At 42.4% G+C, this 24,404-nt stretch overlaps 1 protein-coding gene across 3 annotated transcripts in view; it reads right to left on the bottom strand.

Annotated features, from left to right (window-relative positions):
* Positions 1-576: 576 nt before the first annotated feature.
* snx14 (sorting nexin 14) overlaps positions 577-24,404 on the bottom strand; it is a 26,081-nt gene continuing 2,253 nt past the window's right edge. For 2 of the 3 annotated variants that reach the window (XM_027177190.2, XM_027177188.2), the window contains exons 3-30: positions 22,938-23,058; positions 22,703-22,779; positions 21,653-21,731; positions 21,520-21,563; positions 21,344-21,431; positions 20,787-20,871; positions 20,525-20,681; positions 19,550-19,625; positions 17,332-17,376; positions 15,101-15,181; positions 14,822-14,936; positions 13,445-13,600; positions 12,874-12,998; positions 11,718-11,776; positions 11,474-11,497; positions 8,691-8,823; positions 7,380-7,575; positions 6,848-6,931; positions 6,638-6,738; positions 5,595-5,706; positions 4,412-4,452; positions 4,188-4,307; positions 3,632-3,755; positions 2,537-2,701; positions 1,670-1,765; positions 959-1,050; positions 822-878; positions 577-707 (exon numbers count right to left, since the gene is read on the bottom strand). In XM_027177190.2, coding sequence (XP_027032991.1) covers positions 693-707; positions 822-878; positions 959-1,050; positions 1,670-1,765; positions 2,537-2,701; positions 3,632-3,755; positions 4,188-4,307; positions 4,412-4,452; positions 5,595-5,706; positions 6,638-6,738; positions 6,848-6,931; positions 7,380-7,575; positions 8,691-8,823; positions 11,474-11,497; positions 11,718-11,776; positions 12,874-12,998; positions 13,445-13,600; positions 14,822-14,936; positions 15,101-15,181; positions 17,332-17,376; positions 19,550-19,625; positions 20,525-20,681; positions 20,787-20,871; positions 21,344-21,431; positions 21,520-21,563; positions 21,653-21,731; positions 22,703-22,779; positions 22,938-23,058 — 2,668 coding nt within the window. In that variant the 3' untranslated portion in view covers positions 577-692. The remainder of the gene's footprint in view (positions 708-821; positions 879-958; positions 1,051-1,669; positions 1,766-2,536; positions 2,702-3,631; positions 3,756-4,187; positions 4,308-4,411; positions 4,453-5,594; positions 5,707-6,637; positions 6,739-6,847; positions 6,932-7,379; positions 7,576-8,690; positions 8,824-11,473; positions 11,498-11,717; positions 11,777-12,873; positions 12,999-13,444; positions 13,601-14,821; positions 14,937-15,100; positions 15,182-17,331; positions 17,377-19,549; positions 19,626-20,524; positions 20,682-20,786; positions 20,872-21,343; positions 21,432-21,519; positions 21,564-21,652; positions 21,732-22,702; positions 22,780-22,937; positions 23,059-24,404) is intronic. The other variant, XM_027177191.2, reaches the window with a different exon arrangement.

Here is a 24,404-nt window from a genome sequence, read left to right as displayed (position 1 = left end):
GCATAATGAGTCAGACGATGATGTAAATACTCCCTGTGATGTATAATGTTATCTACAGGGTTCATCGGTACAGAAGGTGGTGGTGCTGGTGGGTGTTTTTACGTTCAGTTTGAAGGCTTTATCGTGTAGAGGTTTATCTGTTACTGTGTGTCTGTCCTCAACGCATGTTTACCAGAACAGACGATTTCCAGGTCATAAACAAAGACGGTCTCAAGTCCAGCAATACCTAATTTATTAATTTTTAAAGAAAAGATGTAGAATAAAAGTCACAACAGGATCACAAAGTGAACAAGGTCTAGAATGACCTACAATACCCAGGTTCCATTAGAAGTTTTGGGTTTTATTATCATTTTAGTTTTTGTCGGTTTATCAGATGAGTTCAAGCTAAAAAGTCAAGTTTGTGTGTGTGTGTGTGAGTGAGTACACACACTGTTATCACCAGTTACGACATAGTGCACCAGGTGTCAGAAATCATTCGTCAGCCTTAAGAAGACAGCGAGGGTAAAATGAACAAGCACAGAAAGGCAGAGCTGTAAGAACACAGTGTGAAAATAAACCCAAAAGAATCCCAAAGTGTTAAAATGAATAATAAATACATTTATTTCTGCACAACATGAGCAAACACCGGAATGTCACCAAAATCCGTAGGGTCGTTGATGGCGTCTGATTATTCTTTGTTACATCTGTGTAGTTCATGGGTTTTCCTTCTGTGTGATGAGATAAACAAAAAAAGAGGGAAGGAGAAAAAAAACGACATTTTTCAGACTGATCCGTAACGACGGCGCAAGGAACAGGTCTATAATACAATGGGAGCGCTTTACCGTGTTGAGTTCTGGGAAAAGCTCCTCGACTGCAATGTCAAGCAGTATGTAAGTAATCTAAAAACAGGAACAGGCCACAATGAGACATTTCCCACATCATCACAGTTAAAATATACACACACACACACACTATTTACCTGCTTGTTAAGGAGCGGCTGTTGGAGACAGTTGAAGAGCAGCTGAATACCATCATATTTGTTCTCCTCCCCTATGCACTTCCCCACCAGCTCTAATGGATCAGAAGGATCTCACATGAACACCACTTAACATTTCAGATATGAAACAAAAAGCTTGATCGCTGGGCTTCATTTATCATTTAGTCTTTACTAGGTTTTTTTTTATTTTTTTGTCGTGAAAATATCCTACACCGGTGTTCTAGTCGAAATTTCCTGCTAAGCGTACAATCAAGAAAGCAGCTTTTACATTAATGACAAATATACTTTAAAAATGTGAAAAGTACAGAAAGCGAGCTGACACACACAACCCTAAACTAAGAATGTTTGTCATTCGGTTACAACAATAGAAATGAAATCTGGCGGCTTGGGGATTAGTGGCACAGAAGTGAGTCGAAATAACTTCTCCGTAGAAGGAACTTGCAGTGTGAAGTAGATTTCTACATACAAGTACTGAAACTTTTGTAAATCTGGAGGATTCTTTGGTTATGCAAATATTTACACACGGTTTAACGAGACCATTCATTTCCTAAAACAGAGGCTGATTGTAGTTCCCTCAAAACTCCACCCTCATTATTGCAGAAGGATCCCAGATGAGGATACAGAAGGAGGACACGGGTTTATGGTTTGCTTTTCACTTGCACAGTGCCTAGAGTTAAACAAGGCTCTACCGACCCGGCAGGTAGTTCATCATCTCTTCGAATGTTTGCTTGGCTCGTCTCTGTTTATCTTCTGGTGAGCGCTCTTCGGTGTTTTCACAGAACACCGCATCTGGGGGAAAAATACAACAGAGTTCACATAGGATCACACTTTAAACCTGAAGGCTTGTCCTCCACCCTAAACTAAACTAAACAGGGAGCACACTGGTATATTCACCCAGTGCCGCCTTCTAATTTATAGAAACTGTGGTTTCAGTTCACAGCAAAAAAAAGCAACTGTTTCTGCAGGGTGGCTTAGTGGTTAGCATGTTCGCCTCACACCTCCAGGGTTGGGGGTTTGATTCCTGCCTCTGCCTTGTGTGTGTGGAGTTTGCATGTTCTCCCCATGCCTCGGGGGTTTCCTCCGGGTACTCCGGTTTCCTCCCCCGGTCCAAAGACATGCATGGTAGGTTGATTGGCATCTCTGGAAAATTGTTCGTAGTGTGTGAGTGTGTGAGTAAATGAGAGTGTGTGTGTGCCCTGTGATGGGTTGGCACTCCGTCCAGGGTGTATCCTGCCTCGATGCCCGATGACGCCTGAGATAGGCACAGGCTCCCCGTGACCCGAGTAGTTTGGATAAGCGGTAGAATTGAGTGAATGAATGTTTCTTCTTTAAATATTTGGCTAAGGAATCACCTCCTCCTCCTCCTCCTATCTAAACGAGGTTAATTAATTAGCGCAGTCTCGTTGTGTGACTATTCTAGTTTCCTCACTGGTGAATATGACGTCCTTTCTATCAGTCGCCCGTCTCAACGGGTGGAGGACCAGGAGTTAGACAGATGACAATAGAAAAAGAAAAGGAAAAGAAAAAAAACGAATCACATGCCCATCGACAGACACAAACCTCTCAGGAGTGTGATTAAGGAGACGAGACGATGCTCCTGTAAGATCTGGTCCAGTTTGTACTGGAGGTACTGGTCCATGTAAGCCTCCAGAGTCTTCTTAACAAGTATACGGCCGGCAGAGAGCACATGGTGCAGCCAGTCAGGCATGTGGAAAACCACACGACCTAGTGTACACACACACACACACACACACACACACACACACAAAATGAGATGTGAATGAAAGAGTAAAATCTGTAAAACCTCATGGAATTTCCCATAAACTGAGTCAGTAATAAACGAGTCTTTGTTGTGTCTGTGTGTGGGATGTTGTCAGGCTGCAGCTTCACCCAGTCTATGTACAGTTTAATTGTCCTGGTGGCTAGAAATGAATAAACATATAAACAACAAGTTTACACTTGTTTCTCTTCTGAATATTAACTAGATTTAAATATCATCCAGAACTCTGATCATGAAAATAATAAAACAGTGAAAAATAGTTTGAGCTATTCGTTTATACACAAAGCATTATTACATTTATTTTCACCGTTCGTTTGAATTCACGTCTTCTGATGCCTCGACTAGGGAGAATAACATGCATGAGGATCACTATCGTCATTTATATTGCGTTTTCTTGACAAAGATGGCTAAGGGCTACTGTGTTCGATTTATTACTAACATTTATTTACAGAGAGTTTTATCAAATTTTCAAAATTCAAGTCCTAGACCCGGGGGCACGGTGGCTTAGTGGTTAGCATGTTCGCCTCACACCTCCAGGGTTGGGGGTTCGATTCCCGCCTCCACCTTGTGTGTGTGGAGTTTGCATGTTCTCCCCGTGCCTCGGGGGTTTCCTCCGGGTACTCCGGTTTCCTCCCCCGGTCCAAAGACATGCATGGTAGGTTGATTGGCATCTCTGGAAAATTGTCCATAGTGTGTGATTGCGTGAGTGAATGAGAGTGTGTGTGTGTGCCCTGTGATGGGTTGGCACTCCGTCCAGGGTGTATCCTGCCTTGATGCCCGATGACACCTGTGGCTCCCCGTGACCCGAGGTAGTTTGGATAAGCGGTAGAAAATGAGTGAGTGAATGTCCTAGACTCCCACCTGCTTTTACTTACCTACATACATCATGTAGTCATAAACGCCCTCCAGCTCCATCTGCTCCAGAAAATAGTTCTGTTTATGCTTCCTGTCCGTGCCGTCTGCTTGGCCGGCGTTGTTTTTATAAAGACTGTTGTAGAGCTGAAAAGAGAAGCGAGAGTACAAAGACTTATTTATTGCTCTCTGGTATGGACAGATGTGTGAGTTTATATACTTGTTCACTTAAACACTTTGATCGTATTCTGAAACATCTGCATGACATGTTTTTAAAAAGTCAGAAGGGAAATGCGCTAAATGAAATAGAGAGACACATGGGACATGGATAAGATGTGCAGATGTGTAACTGATGAAAAGGAGGTAGTTGGCCTTCGCTGTGGTTTCGAGGCTGTTGGTGCGACTTTGCAGTTCAAGTGTGATAACAGATCTCGTGAGGAAGCTGCACCAAACATGAACTATCATTTCAGTCAAATAACAACATCGTTGGAAGGTTTTGTCTTCCATTGCTTGGTTTTCTTATGTGCCCCCTGTGCTGCGATCTGATTGGTCCAACCACTGGAAAGAAACCTCCAGTACCTTTTTGTTGCTGCCCGCCGTGGGGCTGAGCACGGTGAGTTCAGGGCGGCTCGGTTTGGGTTTAGGTTGCTCGCACGAGATCAAGAAGGACTGGAGGAATGGCTCCAGGTTCTGTCCTTTCTGTACAGATGAAGCGTCTCGTGTTAGAGATTTAGTTCGATCGATTGTAAGAAATAATCGTGTTTGTACTAATGACGTAATAAAGTGCAAGCTTTTCCACTCACCTCCTTAATGAGCTTCCCAGGTACAGACTTAAAAATCCTCCCTGGAAGGAAACAAGGCAGAAAATGATACACATTTACATGCATATATACAATCACTGGTCAGTACACATGTCAGTTAAATAATCAGCCAATCGTGTTGCTGCAGTGCTGCAGTGCAATGCATACAGGCATCAAGAGCTTGAAGTAAAGTTCACAACAAGATCTGTGTGACCTTGACTGTGGCACGGTTGCTGGTGCCAGACGGGCTGGTGTGAATATTTTAGACACAATAGTCTCTAGAGTTTACACAGAATGACACGAAAATTAGTAAACATCCGGTGAGCAGCTGTTACGTATGTAGCACAAAAAACACACCTCGTGACAGAGCTCAGAAGAAAACGTTTAGACTGGGAGGCTACAGTAACACACACATACACACACACACACACACACACGACCGTATTGAGCAGAAAATCATCTCAGAACGTGTTCATTTTATTTTTTTTTAAAGCTGTACGGTTTCAATAAGCCTGACGTTTGATCACTTCATTCATTGAACAATTCATTTTCTACCGCTTATCCGAACTACTTCGGGTCACTTGGAGCCTGTGCCTATCTCAGGCGTCATCGGGCATCAAGGCAGGATACACCCTGGACGGAGTGCCAACCCATCACAGGGCACACACACACTCTCATTCACTCACACACACACACACACACACACACACACACACACACACACACACTCTCATTCACTCACACACACACACACACACACACTCTCTCATTCACTCACACACACACACACTACGGACAATTTTCCAAAGTACCCGGAGGAAACCCCCGAGGCACGGGGAGAACATGCAAACTCCACACACAAAAGGCGGAGGCGGGAATCGAACCCCCAACCCTGGAGGTGTGAGGCGAACGTGCTAACCACTAAGCCACCGTGCCCCCCCTCAATTAATAAATAAAAATAAACTATAATTAATTAATTAATTGTTGAAAAACAATTCTTCAAAATAGAAGTACATTCTGGACTAAAGGAAAAAAGCGTAATTCAGATTTTTTTGGTTTAAAAAACAACCCGTTCTTCTCCCCTAGTGTTTTTTCTGCACCGGTCCACAGTTTAATGTCATTAAAAAAAATCTGAGTCATAAATGAGTATTGTGGTGCAGATGTGCTTTATTAAGTCTTTCCTCACCCAGGTTGACGTCAGGCAACATCTTGTCGAGGAACTGCGTCTCTGTGCTATAAGGGGAGAGGAAGTCTGCTAACAGCTGGCTGTTGCTCAGCTCGGGGTGTCGCAACAAGTTCTAGAAACACAACAGAAATGTGAGCATTGTGAACGTCCCGTTGGACAAGTTTGTCTCTTCAATTCATACCAACATAAATAATAAGGTATCTCTTAGGGTCACAATGCTAGAAGAAAATAATCAGCACCTCTGTGGCCTTAAAGTTACTTAAAGGTGATTCTTTTCCCATCGCATCACATCCTGAAGTCTTTATTCCAATTACACCACAGCAATTTGATCATTACGTTGTTTTTTATTTTTAAAAAACTGACGGTTCGATACGTCTGTTTCGTTAGATTTAATTAATAGCTGAATCCATAAGCAATTGTATATGATTTTTATTCCCCATGATGGAAATCTGTAAATATTCTGGTTGTTAAATGTTAAGTGTTCTGATACCGGAGCCATAACGAATAACGACACGGTTTATATGTTACTCACTCATTCACTCACTCACTTTCTACCGCTTATCCGAACATCTCGGGTCACGGGGAGCCTGTGCCTATCTCAGGCGTCATCGGGCATCGAGGCAGGATACACCCTGGACAGAGTGCCAACCCATCACAGGGCACACACACTCTCATTCACTCACACACTCACACACTACGGACAATTTTCCAGAGATGCCAATCAACCTACCATGCATGTCTTTGGACCGGGAGAGGAAACCGGAGTACCCGGAGGAAACCCCCGAGGCACGGGGAGAACATGCAAACTCCACACACACGAGGCGGAGGCGGGAATCGAACCCCCGACCCTGGAGTTGTGAGGCGAACGAGCTAACCACTAAGCCACCGTGCCCCCCCAGTTTATAGGTTAAACACAACTCACATAATTAGAAATCCAACTCCGTCTTGTAGGCAAAGTCAATATTTTGTTTCCGCGCTCAACACACACGACGGCAATTTTGAGTTTTTAGCAAACAGAGTTTTAAAGAGAGAAACCCGCTGACCTGCAGGTATTCCTCAAACTCCTCACGCTTGGAGGTCAGGAACTCGAAATTTTTTGGTCCGATGATTCTTTTGGAAGGGAGCTGTGCATCCTGGAATGAACCTGTGTCAAGGAAAATGAGTGCAAAAAAAAAAGAACTGGGATAAAGTGTATACTAAACAAAGCTAAAGGAAGCTGGGGCTCAAAACCACGAGAGATAAATTGGGCGTACCGTGGAATTCTGTGAGTTTGGACTCGAGGACGTAGAACTCGAAGTACCTCCTGTAGACTGACCAGATTTCTGTCTCGTGACCCACTGAAAGCAAGGCAGACAGAGTGAGAGAGAGAGTGAGTGAGTGTAAGAGAGAGAGAGAGAGAGAGAGAGAGAGATAAAGAAAGGTTTATTTTTTTCCTGATTGTTTTGCTCTTTTCTCCCTCATTGTTGTTAGGGAGGGAGAGGAAAAGAGAGAGAGAAAGAGAGAGAGCGTAAGTAGGTTGGACAGGAAAAGGGCGAGACAGCAGTTAGAATAAGAATAAGGTTTTTTTCCCTACAATTTTCAGCCCTGTGGACATTTTATTGCACAGTAGTGAAACTCGGTAGTCTGTTTTCTGTGGGATCTGAGAGCAGCTTTGCACACACAGATCTGTGTGTTGTAATGAGAAGTAAGATATACGCTTATTGTTCGACAGATTTCTGATCCGCGTCTTAGCTGTATGATGCCTTATGACGCACGTGACCAGTCAGAGATGAATACACTGCGCACCGTGCTCTCGGTCGTGCCTCTCCACGTCGATGCAGAAGACAGGAACGCGCTCTTTCTTGGCTTCGTCGTCAAAGAAGTCTACGAAGGGAATAGAGATGATCCAAGCTGACAGGTTCCTCTGTGTTCCTGGAGTAGACACCACTTCTACGGGCACAGGAGTGGAGTCGTCCTCCACCACCACCGTCGCCTCCTCCACCTGGGAAAATGTGTTTTTTTAAAACGACAAAAAATGAATACGTGGCAGTTTGTCTTAATTGTGTACATATCGATATCTCTCCTGAAATGGTTGTGTGTTAGGAACCAAGAGGTTATCAATGAAATAGGTTAAGTATTTTCATTTTCTTTTAATCGGAGAAAGAAATGATTCACACCTAAAGAATGAATACAAATAAACCACAAAAAACCCTGGGAGAATAAAAGAGTGATTTTTGATCGCATAAAACTACTTTACCCGCAGTTACAGTCCTGAGTGACTGTTGGTTCAGTTCTATTAAAGCAAACTTTAAACATTTATGATTATATTTTGGATTAAAATTAAAGCGCAGCAACAAAAGTGGAGCACAACAGCGAGCAGCATTAGCAACAAGCTAGCTAGCTCCCGTTCGCGCTAACTCTAACGACGATGATTAACATGGTCGATGTTACATGTTTAACCAAGTTCTGTGTCTGTAAAGTATGTAATACTACTAAAAACTTAGTGAAAGTAGAAAAGGGGAACTTTTACACTTCTCCCAGCGAGGGGACGTGTTGATTTGACATCATACTTTAAATAGTAAAGGAGCAGGGATCTGAAAAGACCGACACAAGTCTTAAGTCAGATCATGAGATAACAATTCAGCTTTTTAACAATAATATATTTAACCACATCAGCATGCAAATGTTTCAATGTGGGTAAATTCCCATTGGCTGTTCGCTTGTAATGATGTTGGGACCAGTTTAACCAGTTTAAATGCAGTCCGTCTGCTTAAAGTATAGATTTTTTAATGGTCAAGTTGAGAAACGGACACGAGTCTAGTCTCAGTTTGTAATCAGAGCAACAAAACTGAGAACAATGCTGGCACGCTGTACAGACGAGAGACTTAAAGACATTTATAACGATGATGAGTGTCCAGACTGAGTAATGTCGATGACGCTGATAATATGATAGTCACAATGCCGTTCTTCCATAAATAGACTGTAAATGTATCTGCATCCCTCAGAAGAACAGAAGAAAAAGCTTTTAAATGTGATTTTTCTCCTTTTACGAGCAACCAGAGTTAGACAAAGAGTCAGACGATCTGTTTTGGTTGAGGAGGAAAGTGCATGTCTCACCATGTCCTCTTCTCCATCGACCATGGTGTAGGTGGGTAGCATTGCTCCTTCCATCGTGCTGCTCCTAAACACGCCCTTCAGCTTACTGCCGATGCGGCTGATCCCAAACGACTCGCCACGTTTAGGTGGGTTCCTGCACAAGCACACGTTTTACAGTTGCATGAAAAGGTCCAACGGTGTAAATGGCCAACACTGCAAACCATCCAACAACAGGACCGAAAAGAACCAGTGCAAACACAGAGGCTCGTATAAACGTACTGACGGGTCGCAGTCAAATGTAGCTGCACACATCAGATATTGTTCTAATGTTCATTTTATTTGTTTTAGTTAGGCACGTTGTAATTCACGCAGCCGTATATAGATCGAATCCAAACAGGCACGACAACACGCAAAACTGCAAAGCATGAAAGGGCATCCAAGAAGAAGCATGCGGACCAAAATTAGGCAGGTGACGATATGTCTCTGTCCTACGTGCTGATCTCAGAACAGCTTTGCTTTGTCAAAAAGCAGAACGCTAAACATGCTGATGACGGAAAACATTTAGCAGCAAAGTGGCTGAAAATAAAAAAATCCGGGCTGTTGTGAAACCGTTTTAGTATAAAACTGGTCTCCAGATCAGCACTCCAGAGATCAACACACACACACACACACACACACACACACACACACAGCCTGACTCACTTCGGTGTGTTGGGGAAGGACTTTAAAATTCGGGGTCGCAGCGTTAGGATGGTTTTGATAGATGGGGGACCTGAAGTAGGTGAAGATTTTGCGCTGACAGACGTGGGCTTGCTGCCAGTGATATTAAGCCGTCGTAGAGATGTGACGTCTGATCTACGTGTCAGTTGTAGCCAAGTACACACAGGTAGCATTGGATGATGGAAGAGATAGTCAGTCAGTCCTGAGCACTTCCTATCACTTTTTTTTTGTACTTTTTTTTTTGTAGGTGTGGCCATTTAATATCAATGTGTGTGATTGTGACTGGTGTCTCCTACTGATACATCACTTTGACATATATGTAAACGACATCATTATAAGTTAATAAACCCTTTCATGTGTTTTTGCCTGTCCAAGCCCACCACGACTACTACTAGGAATTTGATAAAATTTTCATAACACGTGTAATTAGTCGTTTCTGAGAGCATTTGATAGTAATTACAAGAACCTGTGGAAAAATACGCAACATCTGAGAGTACGTATGTAGAATCCCCAGAAGGTTATTGGCATTTTGCATGGCATTTGACTTGGGAATTTCAACTTGTCCATACACCTTCATGCAGTTTTAAACTAACAAACAAAACAAAACAAAAACAAAAACGATCCAAAGTGGGACCTTCTCTTCTCTCTCCTCAGAAAACATGTGGTTTATCTGCTACATAAATACCATCTGTAGGCAGCCAAAATTGTTTGGAAATAAAAATGTTTGGAAATGAGGGAACACCCATAATTTACATTACACAACACTCACACATTTCACAAGTGAAATACAAAAATGGGGTTTGGCTGAAGCTCCAATGAAACTTGTTTTTGTATTGAATATGCTATGAAACAGCAAAATTCTTTCTTAGCAAAGAAAACAGAGTTGTAATGCAATGAAAGTAAATATATATAAATAGATATGCTCTTGTGTGGAACAGCACAGACTTCGTTAAAGAACAAACAGCACCATGAAGTCCGACCATAAAGTCTAGCAAAAGAACTTCACACAAAGTTGGAGAAGATGGGAAAGTATCAATCAGGGGTTTATTCATTTTCTACCACTTTTATCCGAACTTCTCGGGTCACGGGGAGCCTGTGCCTATCTCAGGCGTCATCGGGCATCGAGGCAGGATACACCCTGGACGGAGTGCCAACCCATCACAGGGCACACACACACACACACACACACTCATTCACTCACACACTCACACACTACGGACAATTTCCAGAGATGCCAATCAACCTACCATGCATGTCTTTGGACCGGGGGAGGAAACCGGAGTACCCAGAGGAAACCCCCGAGGCACGGGGAGAACATGCAAACTCCACACACACAAGGTGGAGGTGGGAATCCCCTTTAATATATATATATAAATTCTGAACAGGAAGGGATTTGACAGAAACGTTCTCATATCCACCTTCTGGAGGAGGACGTGTTTTAAACGTCAGTGAGCGGGTAAAGAGGACAATCTTCTGAGGAACAAAATAAAAGCAGGTTCCGGGAAACTTGTAAGAATCGAAGTAGTGATGGATGTTGCTACAAGGCACCTTAATTCTTAATTCCCAAACACACTGCTAAAACAATGCACAATTGGTTTATTGAGAAACATTTAAATTCAAAGCCCAGATCTCAGTCCAATAGAGAATCTGTGGTCTGGCTTAAATACACAAGCAGAACCAACTAAACTTAAAGGAGTTGGAACAGTTTTGCCTGGAAGAATGGGCAAAAAACCCAGTGGCTAGATTAACATGCTAAGCTCTGATTCAATGCATTTAAATTCCCACTTGTAATGCAACAAAATAGTAAAAAAGGCAGGGGTGGATACTTTCCAGACACATTCCATACTGATGTAAGCCACTGCACACACATATGGATTCATTTTCCGGTCACGACGAGTCCCTCCTTAATCCCCCAAAACAGCTTTAGGAGGGTCGAAGGGTAACACGCAACAAAAATGAATGAATGATAAAATAAATTCGGTGCACAGGCGCTTGTGACTGCATTCAGGCTAGTGCATCTCGCATGCAGTGGGATTAAGGTAGTCACACATCGCAACGGCCCGTAAGCATGCTGACAAACTTACCTTAAATCATCCAAACTCAAATTCCTGGAATAACAGGCACGATGGGGTTAGAACCGTAGAGTAGAAACATCTGGACTGCATTACAAGATACATAACAACTGCAGTATGCTATGGACTGAGGGATTGTAGATATAGATATATATATATATATATATATATATATATATATATATATATATATATAAAAAGAGGGTCACATTACTAATTCATTACTGTGTATATAGTCAGGAGGAAGGACACACACCTGTTTAGTTTAGCATTTCTTGGAGGAGATTCAACACCGCACAGAAGATGTCGGAAATACTGCAAACAACAGTGAAAGATGCACGATTAACACAAGTGCTCTATTTTGCAGTCGTTATGCCAAAACAATTGAACGTGATCAATACAAAAGCGCTGGAGAATTAGCCCCGACTCTTATTTTAGCTCTTTTACGTTTGATGGCAAAGCAAGCGCGTGTTAGAGACTCTCGGTCGTACGCCGTCGTACGCCGTACCGCATGCAGACTGCTTTTGCTATACAAATAAAGCCAATTAACACTAACGTAAAAGAATGAAGGTAAGACACAAAGAAGATAGAACAGAAAATGGTCAAATAGAACGTATAGGAAATTATACCAAAAAACAGAGAGTGGGATGTGTATGAATGTGAACACAGAAAGACAGCCAGGTAGACGGAGAAATAGAAAGATACAGATAGATAAAGAGGTACAGACAGGTAGACAGACAGATACAGATAGAGAGATACAAATACAAACAGACAGACAGACACAGAAAGACAAATAGATACACAAATACAGATAGACAGATACACAGATACAGATAGACAGATAGACAGATAGACAGATAGACAGATAGATAGATAGATAGATAGATAGATAGATAGATAGATAGATAGATAGATAGATAGATACAGAAAGACAGCTAGAGAGACAAACAAATAGACAGACAGACAGACACAGAAAGACAGACATAGAAAGACAAACAGACAGATAGATAGACACAGAAAGACAGATAGAGAGACAAACAGATAGACAGACAGACACAGAAAGACAGCTAGAGAGACAAACAGATAGACAGACAGATACAGACAGACATAATGGAGGACAGATGAGGCTGGACCAGGTGTTTATGAAGGTTGGTGTGTTAAACAGATCATTTTGGTGTGTTATATTTGCACAGACATTTATAACACATATTGTGATCTTGCTGGATCTCTAAAGTGTGTTTCAGTCACTTGCAAGTGGTAGAAAATAAACTGAATAAAATAATAATAATAATAATAATAATAATAATAATAATAATAATAATAATAATAATAATATCTGGGTCATGATTTAAAAGAAAATGCTTCAGAAATAACTTGAGATTTAATTAAAAAAAAAAAGTTGTCTGTTGTACCTCATCGCTGTGGCAAAACATCGGGGTGAAAACGTTCTCCAGCAAGGACAGGACGTGCTCATAGGCCTCAAAGAGACACGTCATCTTTTGCAGCTTTACTACATCTTGGTACGGGCCTTCTGCAACTACACACACAGAGAAAGAAGTAAAAAAATAGTAAGGGATTTCTTCCGAACCGAATTTGGCATCTTCGTGCTTGTGATTTGTAAAATTCTAGGCACTCGGTTCATCTGTTCTCTGCACGTCATCACGCAGGAACAGCTGTAAGTGAGGAGCTGTTTCTGTATCCGATAGGGAACAGCGACTCCATGTCAGTGCTCCGATCACTTAGGAGTGGGTCGGACAAAAATAACAAGCGTTTTCATGGCATCATGAGACCATAAAGAGGAACTAACAGTCGCTTTTTTTTTTATTGTTCCCTATTTTATTTTTAAATAAGAATGGGGCTCATCTCTCATGTAGAGTTCCAGAGACTTGCAAGAAAGATATACCACTGAAACAGTGCACATTAAAAACAACACTTCATGATACCTATTTAAAAAAAAAAAAAAGTCGTACAAGACACACTCACTGTTGCGGATTTCCTCGATGATGACGGGGTCGAAGCTGATTTTGTCGATGCTCTCCTCCAGGCAATACGTCACGTAGATCTTCTGGACCTCACCATGTAGGGACTGCATCTCAGAGTCACTCAGCTCCGGACACAAGATCTTATCATTGAACTCTTCTACAAACACACACATTAAAACACACACAAACACACACATACACACACACACACACCAAATAAACTTTATTATTCAGATATTAATTAAAACGCACAAACTGGGAGCTGTAAATTGGTGGGCCTTAAAGATTCCTTATTAAAGATGGCTGTGAGCCGTTAAAGGAAAAGACACTGACACGGCAATCCTTAAAGCAACGATTTAACAACATCTAAATTATCATTTAAAGACACAAAGCTACAAACTAGTTTCCACACTCTCTCACACACACACACACACACACACAGACTCTCATGCGCACACGCACACACACTCACGAGCACACACTAACTCTCTCTCACACCAACACACCTACACCCACACCCACACCCACACAGACGCACACACACACCCACACAGACCCACACACACACACACACACCCACACAGACCCACACACACACCCACACAGACCCACACACACACCCACACAGACCCACACACACACCCACACAGACCCACACACACACACACACACCCACACAGACCCACACACACCCACACAGACCCACACACACACCCACACAGACCCACACACACACCCACACACACACCCACACAGACCCACACACACACCCACACAGACCCACACACAGACCCACACACACACACACACACACAGACCCACACACACAGACCCACACACACACCCACACAGACCCACACACAGACACACACACAGACCCACACACAGACCCACACACAGACCCACACACACACCCACACACACACCCACACACACACCCACACACACACCCACACACACACCCACACACACACCCACACACACACCCACACACACACCCACACAGACCCACACACACACCCACACACACACCCACACACACACCCACACAGACCCCCACACACACAGACCCACACACACACAGACCCACACACACACAGACCCACACACACACCCACACAGACCCACACACCCACACACACACACCCACACACACACCCACACAGACCCACACACACACCCACACAGACCCCCACACACACAGACCCACACACACACCCACACAGACCCACACACCCACACACACACACCCACACACACACCCACACAGACCCACACACACACCCACACAGACCCACACACCCACACACACACACACACACCCACACCCACACAGACCCGCACACACACCCACACAGACCCACACACACACACTCACCCACAGCAAGGCAGAATTGCAGCACATGCACGGCTCCTTCCTGTTTTAGGAAACTCATAAAGCGGAACAGCAGATCCTGCTGCACTCGAATCTCCTTCAGGTCCATCTTCAGCACCTAACACACACGTGTAACTTTATTACACACTCAGTTACACACACACACACATTCTGTTTCAATATTAGAACTGAAGGCACTACATACAACATAAAAAACTAACAACTGATGACCCCAAGCTCTATAATTCCAGGATGTTTTATGGTTTATCTCACTGGACTTACAGAGGGATTTTTGTTGCGTGAGTCTGCGTATTTCTGTAGGAAGGGCACCAGTGCAGACGGAGGCTCGGTTGCTGTCTCAGGCTAACAGAGAAACAAGACAAAATGAGAAGCTCATTTTTACAGCTGAACATCAGAGGGAGCAAAACATACTGGAAATAAATCACTAAAGCCTGTGCAAGTTGCTCTAGTCCTTTAGTTATTATAGTTACCTTAGCTGCATCCCAAATGACTTACTTCACACTTACACTGTGCACTATGCACTCTAGCATCTAGTGAATAATGTTACTAATGTTTTTACTAACCAGATGCATAAGCTGTTTCCCAGCCAATGGCAAGTTATTGGGAAAAGCATGTGATGTGACACCGCTAGATTTAGCAGAATAAAAATTCTGAATAAATAAAAATCACACAACGTGGAGTTCATTTAAAAGACGTGTAAGATTGGGGCAGTGGTGGCTTAAGTGGTTAAATCTCTAGGTTGTTGATCAGAGGATCAGGGTTCAAGCCCCAGCACTGCCAAGCTGCAACTGTTTGGCCCTTGAGCAAGGCCCTTAACCCTCTCTGTTGTATCATGTCTGACCCTGTGCTCTTACCCCAAACGCCAAAGTTGGGTTATGTGAAGAAAGAATTTTACCGTGCTGTAACGTATATGTGCCAAATAAATGCTGCTTCGTCGTCGGCCATCCCGAAATCTTTTTCTCATGCAGCGTCATCGCTTTTTAGCCCTGACCACATTTGCTACGTACGGTAAGCAAAGCTGCGAGTGTTGAGTTCACGATGTGTCCGACATTCCACACGTTTTTACAGTGGAATAAGTGCGTCATCCCGATGTATACGTGCACTTATTCTCATCAAATCTACAGTACACTACTTTACACTATGTGATTTGGGACGCTCTTTCAATTGTTATTTACAAACTACAAAGTTTACATTAACCCACTGGTTACAGGAACACTGTTACAACTCTCTAAAGGACGTGCATGGAAGACTAATCTAAAGCTAATCCAGCTAATCTAAAATTAACGAGCTTTTCTCTAACGTTTATAGAAAGTGCCTTATTTAGCTGTCGGCACTTTGAAACAGGAAGCTTGTGTTGTGACTGGGTGGTAATTAACTTCAGGCTAACAGCAACTCCACCTGAGGTCAGAGGTCAGGTCACACCACCCGATCCATACAGAGCACACACCCAAATGCTTCATCTCTTACATAACAACATTTGCTAGTTTCCCATGTCACAGCCTCGTAGTGTTTACTTTATATATCTTATGCTGGAAATCCTCCTCAATATTCAGCCAAAGCTAAGACGACGGACTCGTCCATGCCGTATTCGATTAAGGTCGAAAAATTAATCTAACCTTTATAGTTCTTTGTTTAAAGGCAGGGTCTCCGATGTTTGAAAGCCAATGTCGACATTTGAAATCACCAAAACAAACACGCCCCTAACCCAAATGGGTCCCGCCCCTGTATTTATAGCTCCACCCACACATACATACGTAACCCAGGCAACTAATGGAAACAAATATGTCTTTATCATAGCTGAAGGGAAGAACAATACGATTGCAGATAAACAAACAAGCAAAAATGACACACAGGCATAATCATGTAAAGGACAAAGGCATATATTAGTTCTGTGTAACAAAGCAAAACCAACATTACTTAAGTAAAGTTGAATTTCCAGAGTCAATAACTCCTGAGCTAAACGCTGTTACTACACAAAACGCGGTTGTAGCTGCCTCTCTACATTACTACGATAGAAAAGAGGTGTTATTTGTGTAGTAACAGTGTTTAGCTCAGGAGTTATTGACTCGGGAAACTCCAATCTGTGAATATGTGGCCAACTTCCTGCTCCTTCAGTTCTCTCCAGCGCTGGGAAGCTGATCCTATATTAACACGTCCTACTTCTTGCCTTTCTTTCTTTGTTTTTATCCGCCATAACAATGCTAAAACCGCTTTCTGCTAATGTCACACATGCGCACTGAACACTCTCTCTGCCTCATAATGACAAGCCCCGCCCCTTTCTGCTCATTGGCTACACGTTTGTTTTGATTTTTGTTTATTATTCGGCCCGACTCAGTTTTCTGAAGCATTTCTCAGAAATCGGAGACACTGCCTTTAAATCCAGTATAAGCACCAGGTTGGTAAGCACCAGGCATCAGTCACTTTTTAAATGGTGGAAAAAACAAACACATGGTCTGCAGTTCTGAGTGTCAGATAAATGTAAAAATACTCACAGGAGTGTCATCAATGAACAAGAGCACCATGTAGTTTACTGTGTCCTAGAAAGGAAGTAGAAAAAGAAACTTAGTCGCCGACCGAACACAGGTTAATACAACTGTGCCACCTCTCATATGTGCTACATTAGCTTACATTAACAGACAGTATTTTCTATCCCAAGGGTAAAAGTGTACATTAGGGTTCTACACAAATTCATAGAGTGGAAATATTGTCGATGATTTTTTCGGATCTACGTAGTCGCAACCTGAGCCGATCCTGACCTCCCTGGGGCCCTAAGCAAAATTCTGCTAAGGGGCCCTCCTACCTGACCAAACCTCCCTCCTTTTAAAAAAGTTTGCTGCAAGTGACTATGCAATAGCAGATATCAGAAATGATGTTTTTACTAGTGTAAAATGTAATTCCTAATATCAAAAATATGGTTACTTCTAGAAATCACACTCTTAATATTTACATTTTAAGTATTGAAAACTGAATTCTTGATATCAAAAATCCCTATCATGTGAAGGTATAAAAGCTAAAATAGCTATCACTGTGTTCTATAGCAGTGGTCCCCAACCTGGGGGGTGGGGGCTATACGATTAAATTAAAATTAATAATTTTAATTTAATTCTGTTTAAACATGCCTTTTTAACTCACTACAACGCTAAATCAGTGAGAACCCTGAGCTTGTTTCTTTGCAACGAGACGGTTCCATCTGGGGTAATAGGAGACAATGACACCCGAAGTGTGTTGCTTATGTCCAGTTTATTCCGTTGTTTTGTTTCGGTTGCCGTCACTGCAGAAAACCCCGCTTCACACAGATAGCATGTCGGAAATGGCAATAGGGATTTAAGTGCTGTGGTGACAATCTCAGGGTTTTCCGCCATGACTTTAATCCAGAACACCGGCAGAGTTTCTAACTTTCTAACGACGTCTGTTTCGTGCTCATTTTTGCTAATTTGTGGGTTAAATTTGAGCAAACACAATAAGCACGTACACCAAGCACTGTTAAACATGACAAAGTACTGGTGAACAGAGAGAAGAGCGATACACACCTTCTCTCTCCACCAAAGCTACAACACCACTGCCGCTTGCAGCCGCTCAGCTCCAGATGTCACCTAAACCCGGCCCGATATCATGATATTTTGTGCATGCGCGGTATTGGTGCGGCTTTAGGTGACGTCTCTCAGTTAACCTCTCGTCCATGGAAAGTCGCACAAACCCGAAATACACCACAGTAAATACAATGGAAATAATTTAATGTTCCTTGGGCGGCCCGGTACCATTTGGTCTGCGGCCCGGGGATTGGGGACCACTGTTCTATAGTATGCACGAGAGCAGTACTTGATCCCTGATGGTTATTATTGACTTAGGGATGTGCACTGACCTGGCATTATGCCCATTCCAATGTAAATCCATTGGTTTCCATATTGCATTAACGTTGTTGTAACCTTGATTGAGAGACTATAAACGTTGTCATTCAGGAGTGCTATGACGCTACTATTTGTACTGGTCATCACACAGATGTTGCTGTTGGCACGGCGATCGAGCTGCCTTTTATAAACACCGTTGCCCTTGGACGTTTATTCACACGAAAGTTCACGCAATAAATTGTCGTGTGACCGACAGACAGGCCAAGAGATGCACTGGCAGCTCTGCACAGCTCATTTAGCTAGTCAGATAGAGACTAGAGACAGAATCACATCAACATTACTGTTATTTGCTCTGGCTGACATCAAACTTGAAGAGAACACAAGTTTACCTGATTGCTGTTCTCGCATTTCACTCTCATTTTGTTTCTTTTTTCTCTTTTCATGGCCAGATGGATAGCTCTGCTTCATATTGTCATCTACACAGTAAACATTAACACGCGCTGTAAAATGAGGCAGGGGGCCTTCCGTAATTTGCGGGGCTCTACGCAACTTGCGTAGTGAGCGCATATCTGGTCGCTACAGAGGATCGTCTCATCCGCATATTAGATTCGGCACGTGTTTTATGCCGAGCTCTCCCATTTTATCCGGGTTTGGGAGCTGCAGTGAGAGTTACTGCCTCAGTAACTGGATCAGCTCCATAGTTGTGCACCTGGTGAAAACGTCATCCTAAAGGATTCTATGTACATTTGTATCTCCTTCATGGTTTACACCTTGGTTCATCTGAAGCAAACTTTATCAGGTGGATCGGCAATAAAAGCTTAAACGAAGACTTTTTTTTTTAGACGTTTTCATCCTTACGTACGGGGTCGGCTATGAAGTCCATGGTTGGGAGAAACACAGAGCCGGTCATGACTTCTCGAATCAGCAGAGACAGAGACCTAAAAGAGGAAAAACAGAGTAATGTTTGATCACGGATCACTCTGAAATTCCTTGCACAGTCTTTATATTTGACATACACAACTCGGTGCTCAACAACGAGATGGTTTTAAAAAATCAGGGCACTTGTATACAATTAAACACAGGCATGTGTATACAGTTGAGGTCATAAGTTTACATGCACCTTGCAGAATCTGAAAAATGTTAATAATTTTAAAAAAATAATAATAATAATAATAATAATACAAGAGATGATAAAAATGACTGGGAATACTGTGCATGAATACTACAAGAGACAATAATGTCTACATTTACACAAATGGTCCAGTCTGAAAGCTTCACTGCATTCTGTGTGCTGAAGTTTCTGTGTCCCTTGTTGGTCTGGAGCAGTAAAATCCTCCAGCTCCGGAACATTCTTTATTTACTTTACCAGCCTCTTCTGCATATTTGACTTTTCCGACAGCGGATTTAAGACAAACGTTTTAGATTCCGAACACAACTGTTACAAAATGTGCACAAATTCACTGTTACGCAACAGAATATAATAAGAACCAGGTCCGGGGGGAAACTTTAGCATTATTTGATGTTCTGGGAAACTTCTGAGAGGAAGAATGAAATGAATTTATCATTAAACAAAAGTGCAGTTCTTTTTATTTATTTATTTATTTATTTATTTTTGCGCATGTAAAATGATATATAAAAGAGAGACACAGTATACTTTCTACCCTTGTGCTGCAAAATGTTTGATGCCTTATTCTGGGAAAAAAAATGTTGTGTAGAAGAATAAAAAACACAAGGACAAAAAAAAAAATCTGTTTAATGTTATCAGCTTGATGCTCCTCTTTAGAAAAACAAACTCTGTGTGTGTGTGTGTGTGTGTGTGTGTGTGTGTGTTCTGTACCTGCAGTCAGTAGCTTTAGGAGGCATGACGTAAGGAAATAGCATCTCTGTGAGTTTCCGTAAGTAGAGCAGCTCGTCTCGGCGGCTGCGCAGAGCCAAGTGCAGATCTGAGCCGTATTCCTCCAACGCCACCTGTTGAAGGCCCCGGTTTTTATCCACTGCCCGCCCACACACACACACACACACACACACACACACACACAGATTTCATTATTAGAAAACACAAACTCCTCATGACTTATGCTTTAAGTCACATGACTGACCTTTCTGTTGTGCTTTAGCAGCGATCTCGATGTGCTTCATGGCAGCTTTCATCATTTTCCCAGTGACGACTGAAGGGAGGTTCACCTGGACAGAGGAAGTGCGAGAGCCACAATCAGCACTGTGCTTTATTGCTATAACAACTTTTAAATAAATTCATTCGTTACAAAATTTCATGACGTCACTAAATATAAAATGTTCTTTTCTCCCTCTTTTTCTTTATTACTTGCAAACGTACTTGAATTTGTTTACATATAAATTACTGCTTTCCTAACATTCTGTATCAATAAGATTATCCAGCAGATTACGACAGTACAAATAATGATGATTAGTTGAAATAAATATTGGCACCCACTATTCAGTCTCACTTATAAATTATGCGCTGAATTTTTTTTTTAATCAGTTCATATTACCATTAATTACGGTTTATTATTGCTGATTTGTTAACCATAAGAAATACAGTAATGTAGCCAAGACGATATGTCTGTTAATGAAATAATTCTAATTAATTTCCCGGATGTATTGAATTAAGTTGACATGCACAGAACCCGCTGCTCACCTTCTGAGCTCGCCGGACCAGAACGGAGGCGAAAAATCTTAAGGTCTGTCTGAGTTCGTCCACGCACGCTTCATCATCTGTAATGTCTCTGAACAACACAAAGTCCTGACACGGATTAATTACACAGGAAAAAGTAAATAAAAAATCTCTACGGTGAATGTGTGATTGTGTCGTACCTGTACCACGGATACACAAAGTTCTCTAGGACCAACTCCAACACCTGGACACCAGAGAATCACAGAGAACGTTAGAGAGTTCACGAGAAGGTCTCATGCTCATGACTCAGCTGTGAGTGATCAGTGAGCGTACCTCTCTGATGGACGTGTCCACCTTGGAGTGCACCTTCAACCCCAACCACGGCTGGTAGTTTTCCAGAAGAAGAGCCCGTCTACAGATAAAAACAATTTAAGTTCCTCCTGGTATTATTATCATCATCATCATCATCATCATAATCATTAATCCTACTGTGATGCTCATAGAATATTGGAAATGTATCATTTAATCTCTCTCTCCTGTGTGTGTGTGTGTGTGTGTGTGTGTGTGTATACATTTCTCACTATAAATTGTATATTATAAATTGTATATCTGAAAACATTTCAGGCTGTTCACAAATATTTCTCTAAAAAATATGAACGTTTGGACACTGAAAATGAGACAATAATTAATTAGATAGAAATGTGATTGTGTCCTGGGTCTCATTAATCAGCCATGTGTATGCATGTGTGTGTGTGTGTGTATTTAGAACTACTCCTGACCAGACACACACACTCTTACTGATAGAAAACTGTATTGGCAGCTGGAATTGACGTTATTGACGTAACGTGTAGCCAGTGAGCAGAAAGGGGCGGGGCTTGTCAATATGCGGTGGAGAGAGTGTTCAGTGCGCATGTGTGACATGAGCAGAAAGCGGTTTTAACATTGACATGGAGGATAAAAAACAAAGAAAGAAAGTGAAGAAAGGCTTACGATAAGGCGAGTAGGACGTGTTAATATAGGATCAGAATAATATAGGATAAATAACACCTCTTTTCTATCGTAGTAATGTAGAGAGGCAGCTACAACCGTGTTTTGTGTAGTAACAGAGTTTAGCTCAGGAGTTATTGACTCAGGAAACTCCAGTCTGTGAATATGTGCACATGCGCACTCTCTCTGCCCATATTGACAAGACCCACCCCTTTCTGCTCATTGGCTACACGTTTGTTTTGATTTTTGTTTTGTTTGGTGGCCTAACGCAGTTTTCAGAAGCATTTCTCAAATATCGGAGACCCCACCTTTAACTTACTGTGTAAAAGGTCTAAATTAAACAAATTAATAATAAATAAATATATAAATAAGCTTTGTGTTTGAACGACATCGCACCTGTGTCGCCTGCACTTTTTCTTCCCACAAACTGCACAACTGTGGCCCTGTGGGAAGAGCTCCTGCTGCTCCGGCTTCTGTACAACACACACACACGCATGAACACACACAAACACGCACAAACACACACACAGAGACGCACACGCACACAGAGACAGTGATGCAGCTGGTGAGGTTTTTTCAAGGTTTCACTATAATGATGAAATAAAGAGATCATGAGATCACAGACTCTTACTTTATCTTTGCTGCTTATGGAAATCAGGACATTGGGTATGAGGCTGTCGGGACTGAGCGAGAAGTAGAAGGTGATCGCTCCAGCCAGGAAAAACCAAAATATCATCAGGACATGGAGATATCTACAGAGAGAGAGAGAGAGAGAGAGAGAGAGAGAGAGAGAGAGAGAGAGAGAGTATTTAAATTCATGACAGTTCATATGTAAGGAGTGAAACACTTAGGATTCAGAACATGCTGTTAAAGAAAAATTTACAATCAATGTGGAATTTTATTTCTTTATTTCTTATTTTTTGAAAGGCGAGTCATGCATCATGTTTATTTATTTATGATTACGGATATATTCCATGTTGTTGCACAGGACAATAAGACGGTGATATTTACTGTGTGAAGGGAAAATAAAAACAGATGACAGTGTGTTACTGTGTCGCTACAGAGTGTGTTACTGTGTCGCTACAGAGTGTGTTACTGTGTCGCTACAGAGTGTGTTACTGTGTCGCTACAGAGTGTGTTACTGTGTCGCTACAGAGCGTGTTACTGTGTCGCTACAGAGCGTGTTACTGTGTCGCTACAGAGTGTGTTACTGTGTCGCTACAGAGTGTGTTGCTGTGTCGCTACAGAGTGTGTTACTGTGTCGCTACAGAGTGTGTTACTGTGTCGCTACAGAGTGTGTTACTGTGTCGCTACAGAGTGTGTTACTGTGTCGCTACAGAGTGTGTTACTGTGTCGCTACAGTGTGTTATTGTGTCGCTACAGAGTGTGTTACTGTGTCGCTACAGAGCGTGTTACTGTGTCGCTACAGAGCGTGTTACTGTGTCACTACAGAGCGTGTTACTGTGTCGCTACAGAGCGTGTTACTGTGTCGCTACAGAGCGTGTTACTGTGTCGCTACAGAGCGCGTTACTGTGTCGCTACAGTGTGTTACTGTGTCGCTACAGAGCGTGTTACTGTGTCGCTACAGTGTGTTATTGTGTCGCTACAGTGTGTTATTGTGTCGCTACAGTGTGTTACTCTGTCGCTACAGAGCGTGTTACTGTGTCGCTACAGAGCGTGTTACTGTGTCGCTACAGAGAGTGTTACTGTGTCGCTACAGTGTGTGTTACTGTGTCGCTACAGTGTGTGTTACTGTGTCGCTACAGTGTGTGTTACTGTGTCGCTACAGAGCGTGTTACTGTGTCGCTACAGAGTGTGTTACTGTGTCGCTACAGTGTGTGTTACTGTGTCGCTACAGTGTGTGTTACTGTGTCGCTACAGTGTGTTACTGTGTCGCTACAGAGTGTGTTACTGTGTCGCTACAGTGTGTGTTACTGTGTCGCTACAGTGTGTGTTACTGTGTCGCTACAGTGTGTGTTACTGTGTCGCTACAGAGTGTGTTGCTGTGTCGCTACAGAGTGTGTTACTGTGTCACTATAGTTTGAGTGCTGGTTCGGAGCCTAATTTAGAACCAATTCTTTCTTTTTCGACACCCAAA

This window comes from Tachysurus fulvidraco, chromosome 9 (genome assembly GCF_022655615.1).
Source record: "Tachysurus fulvidraco isolate hzauxx_2018 chromosome 9, HZAU_PFXX_2.0, whole genome shotgun sequence".
Classification (NCBI taxonomy): Eukaryota; Metazoa; Chordata; class Actinopteri; order Siluriformes; family Bagridae; genus Tachysurus; species Tachysurus fulvidraco.
The sequence above is the reverse complement of the archived record's forward strand: the minus strand, read 5'-3'. Positions and strand labels throughout refer to the sequence as shown.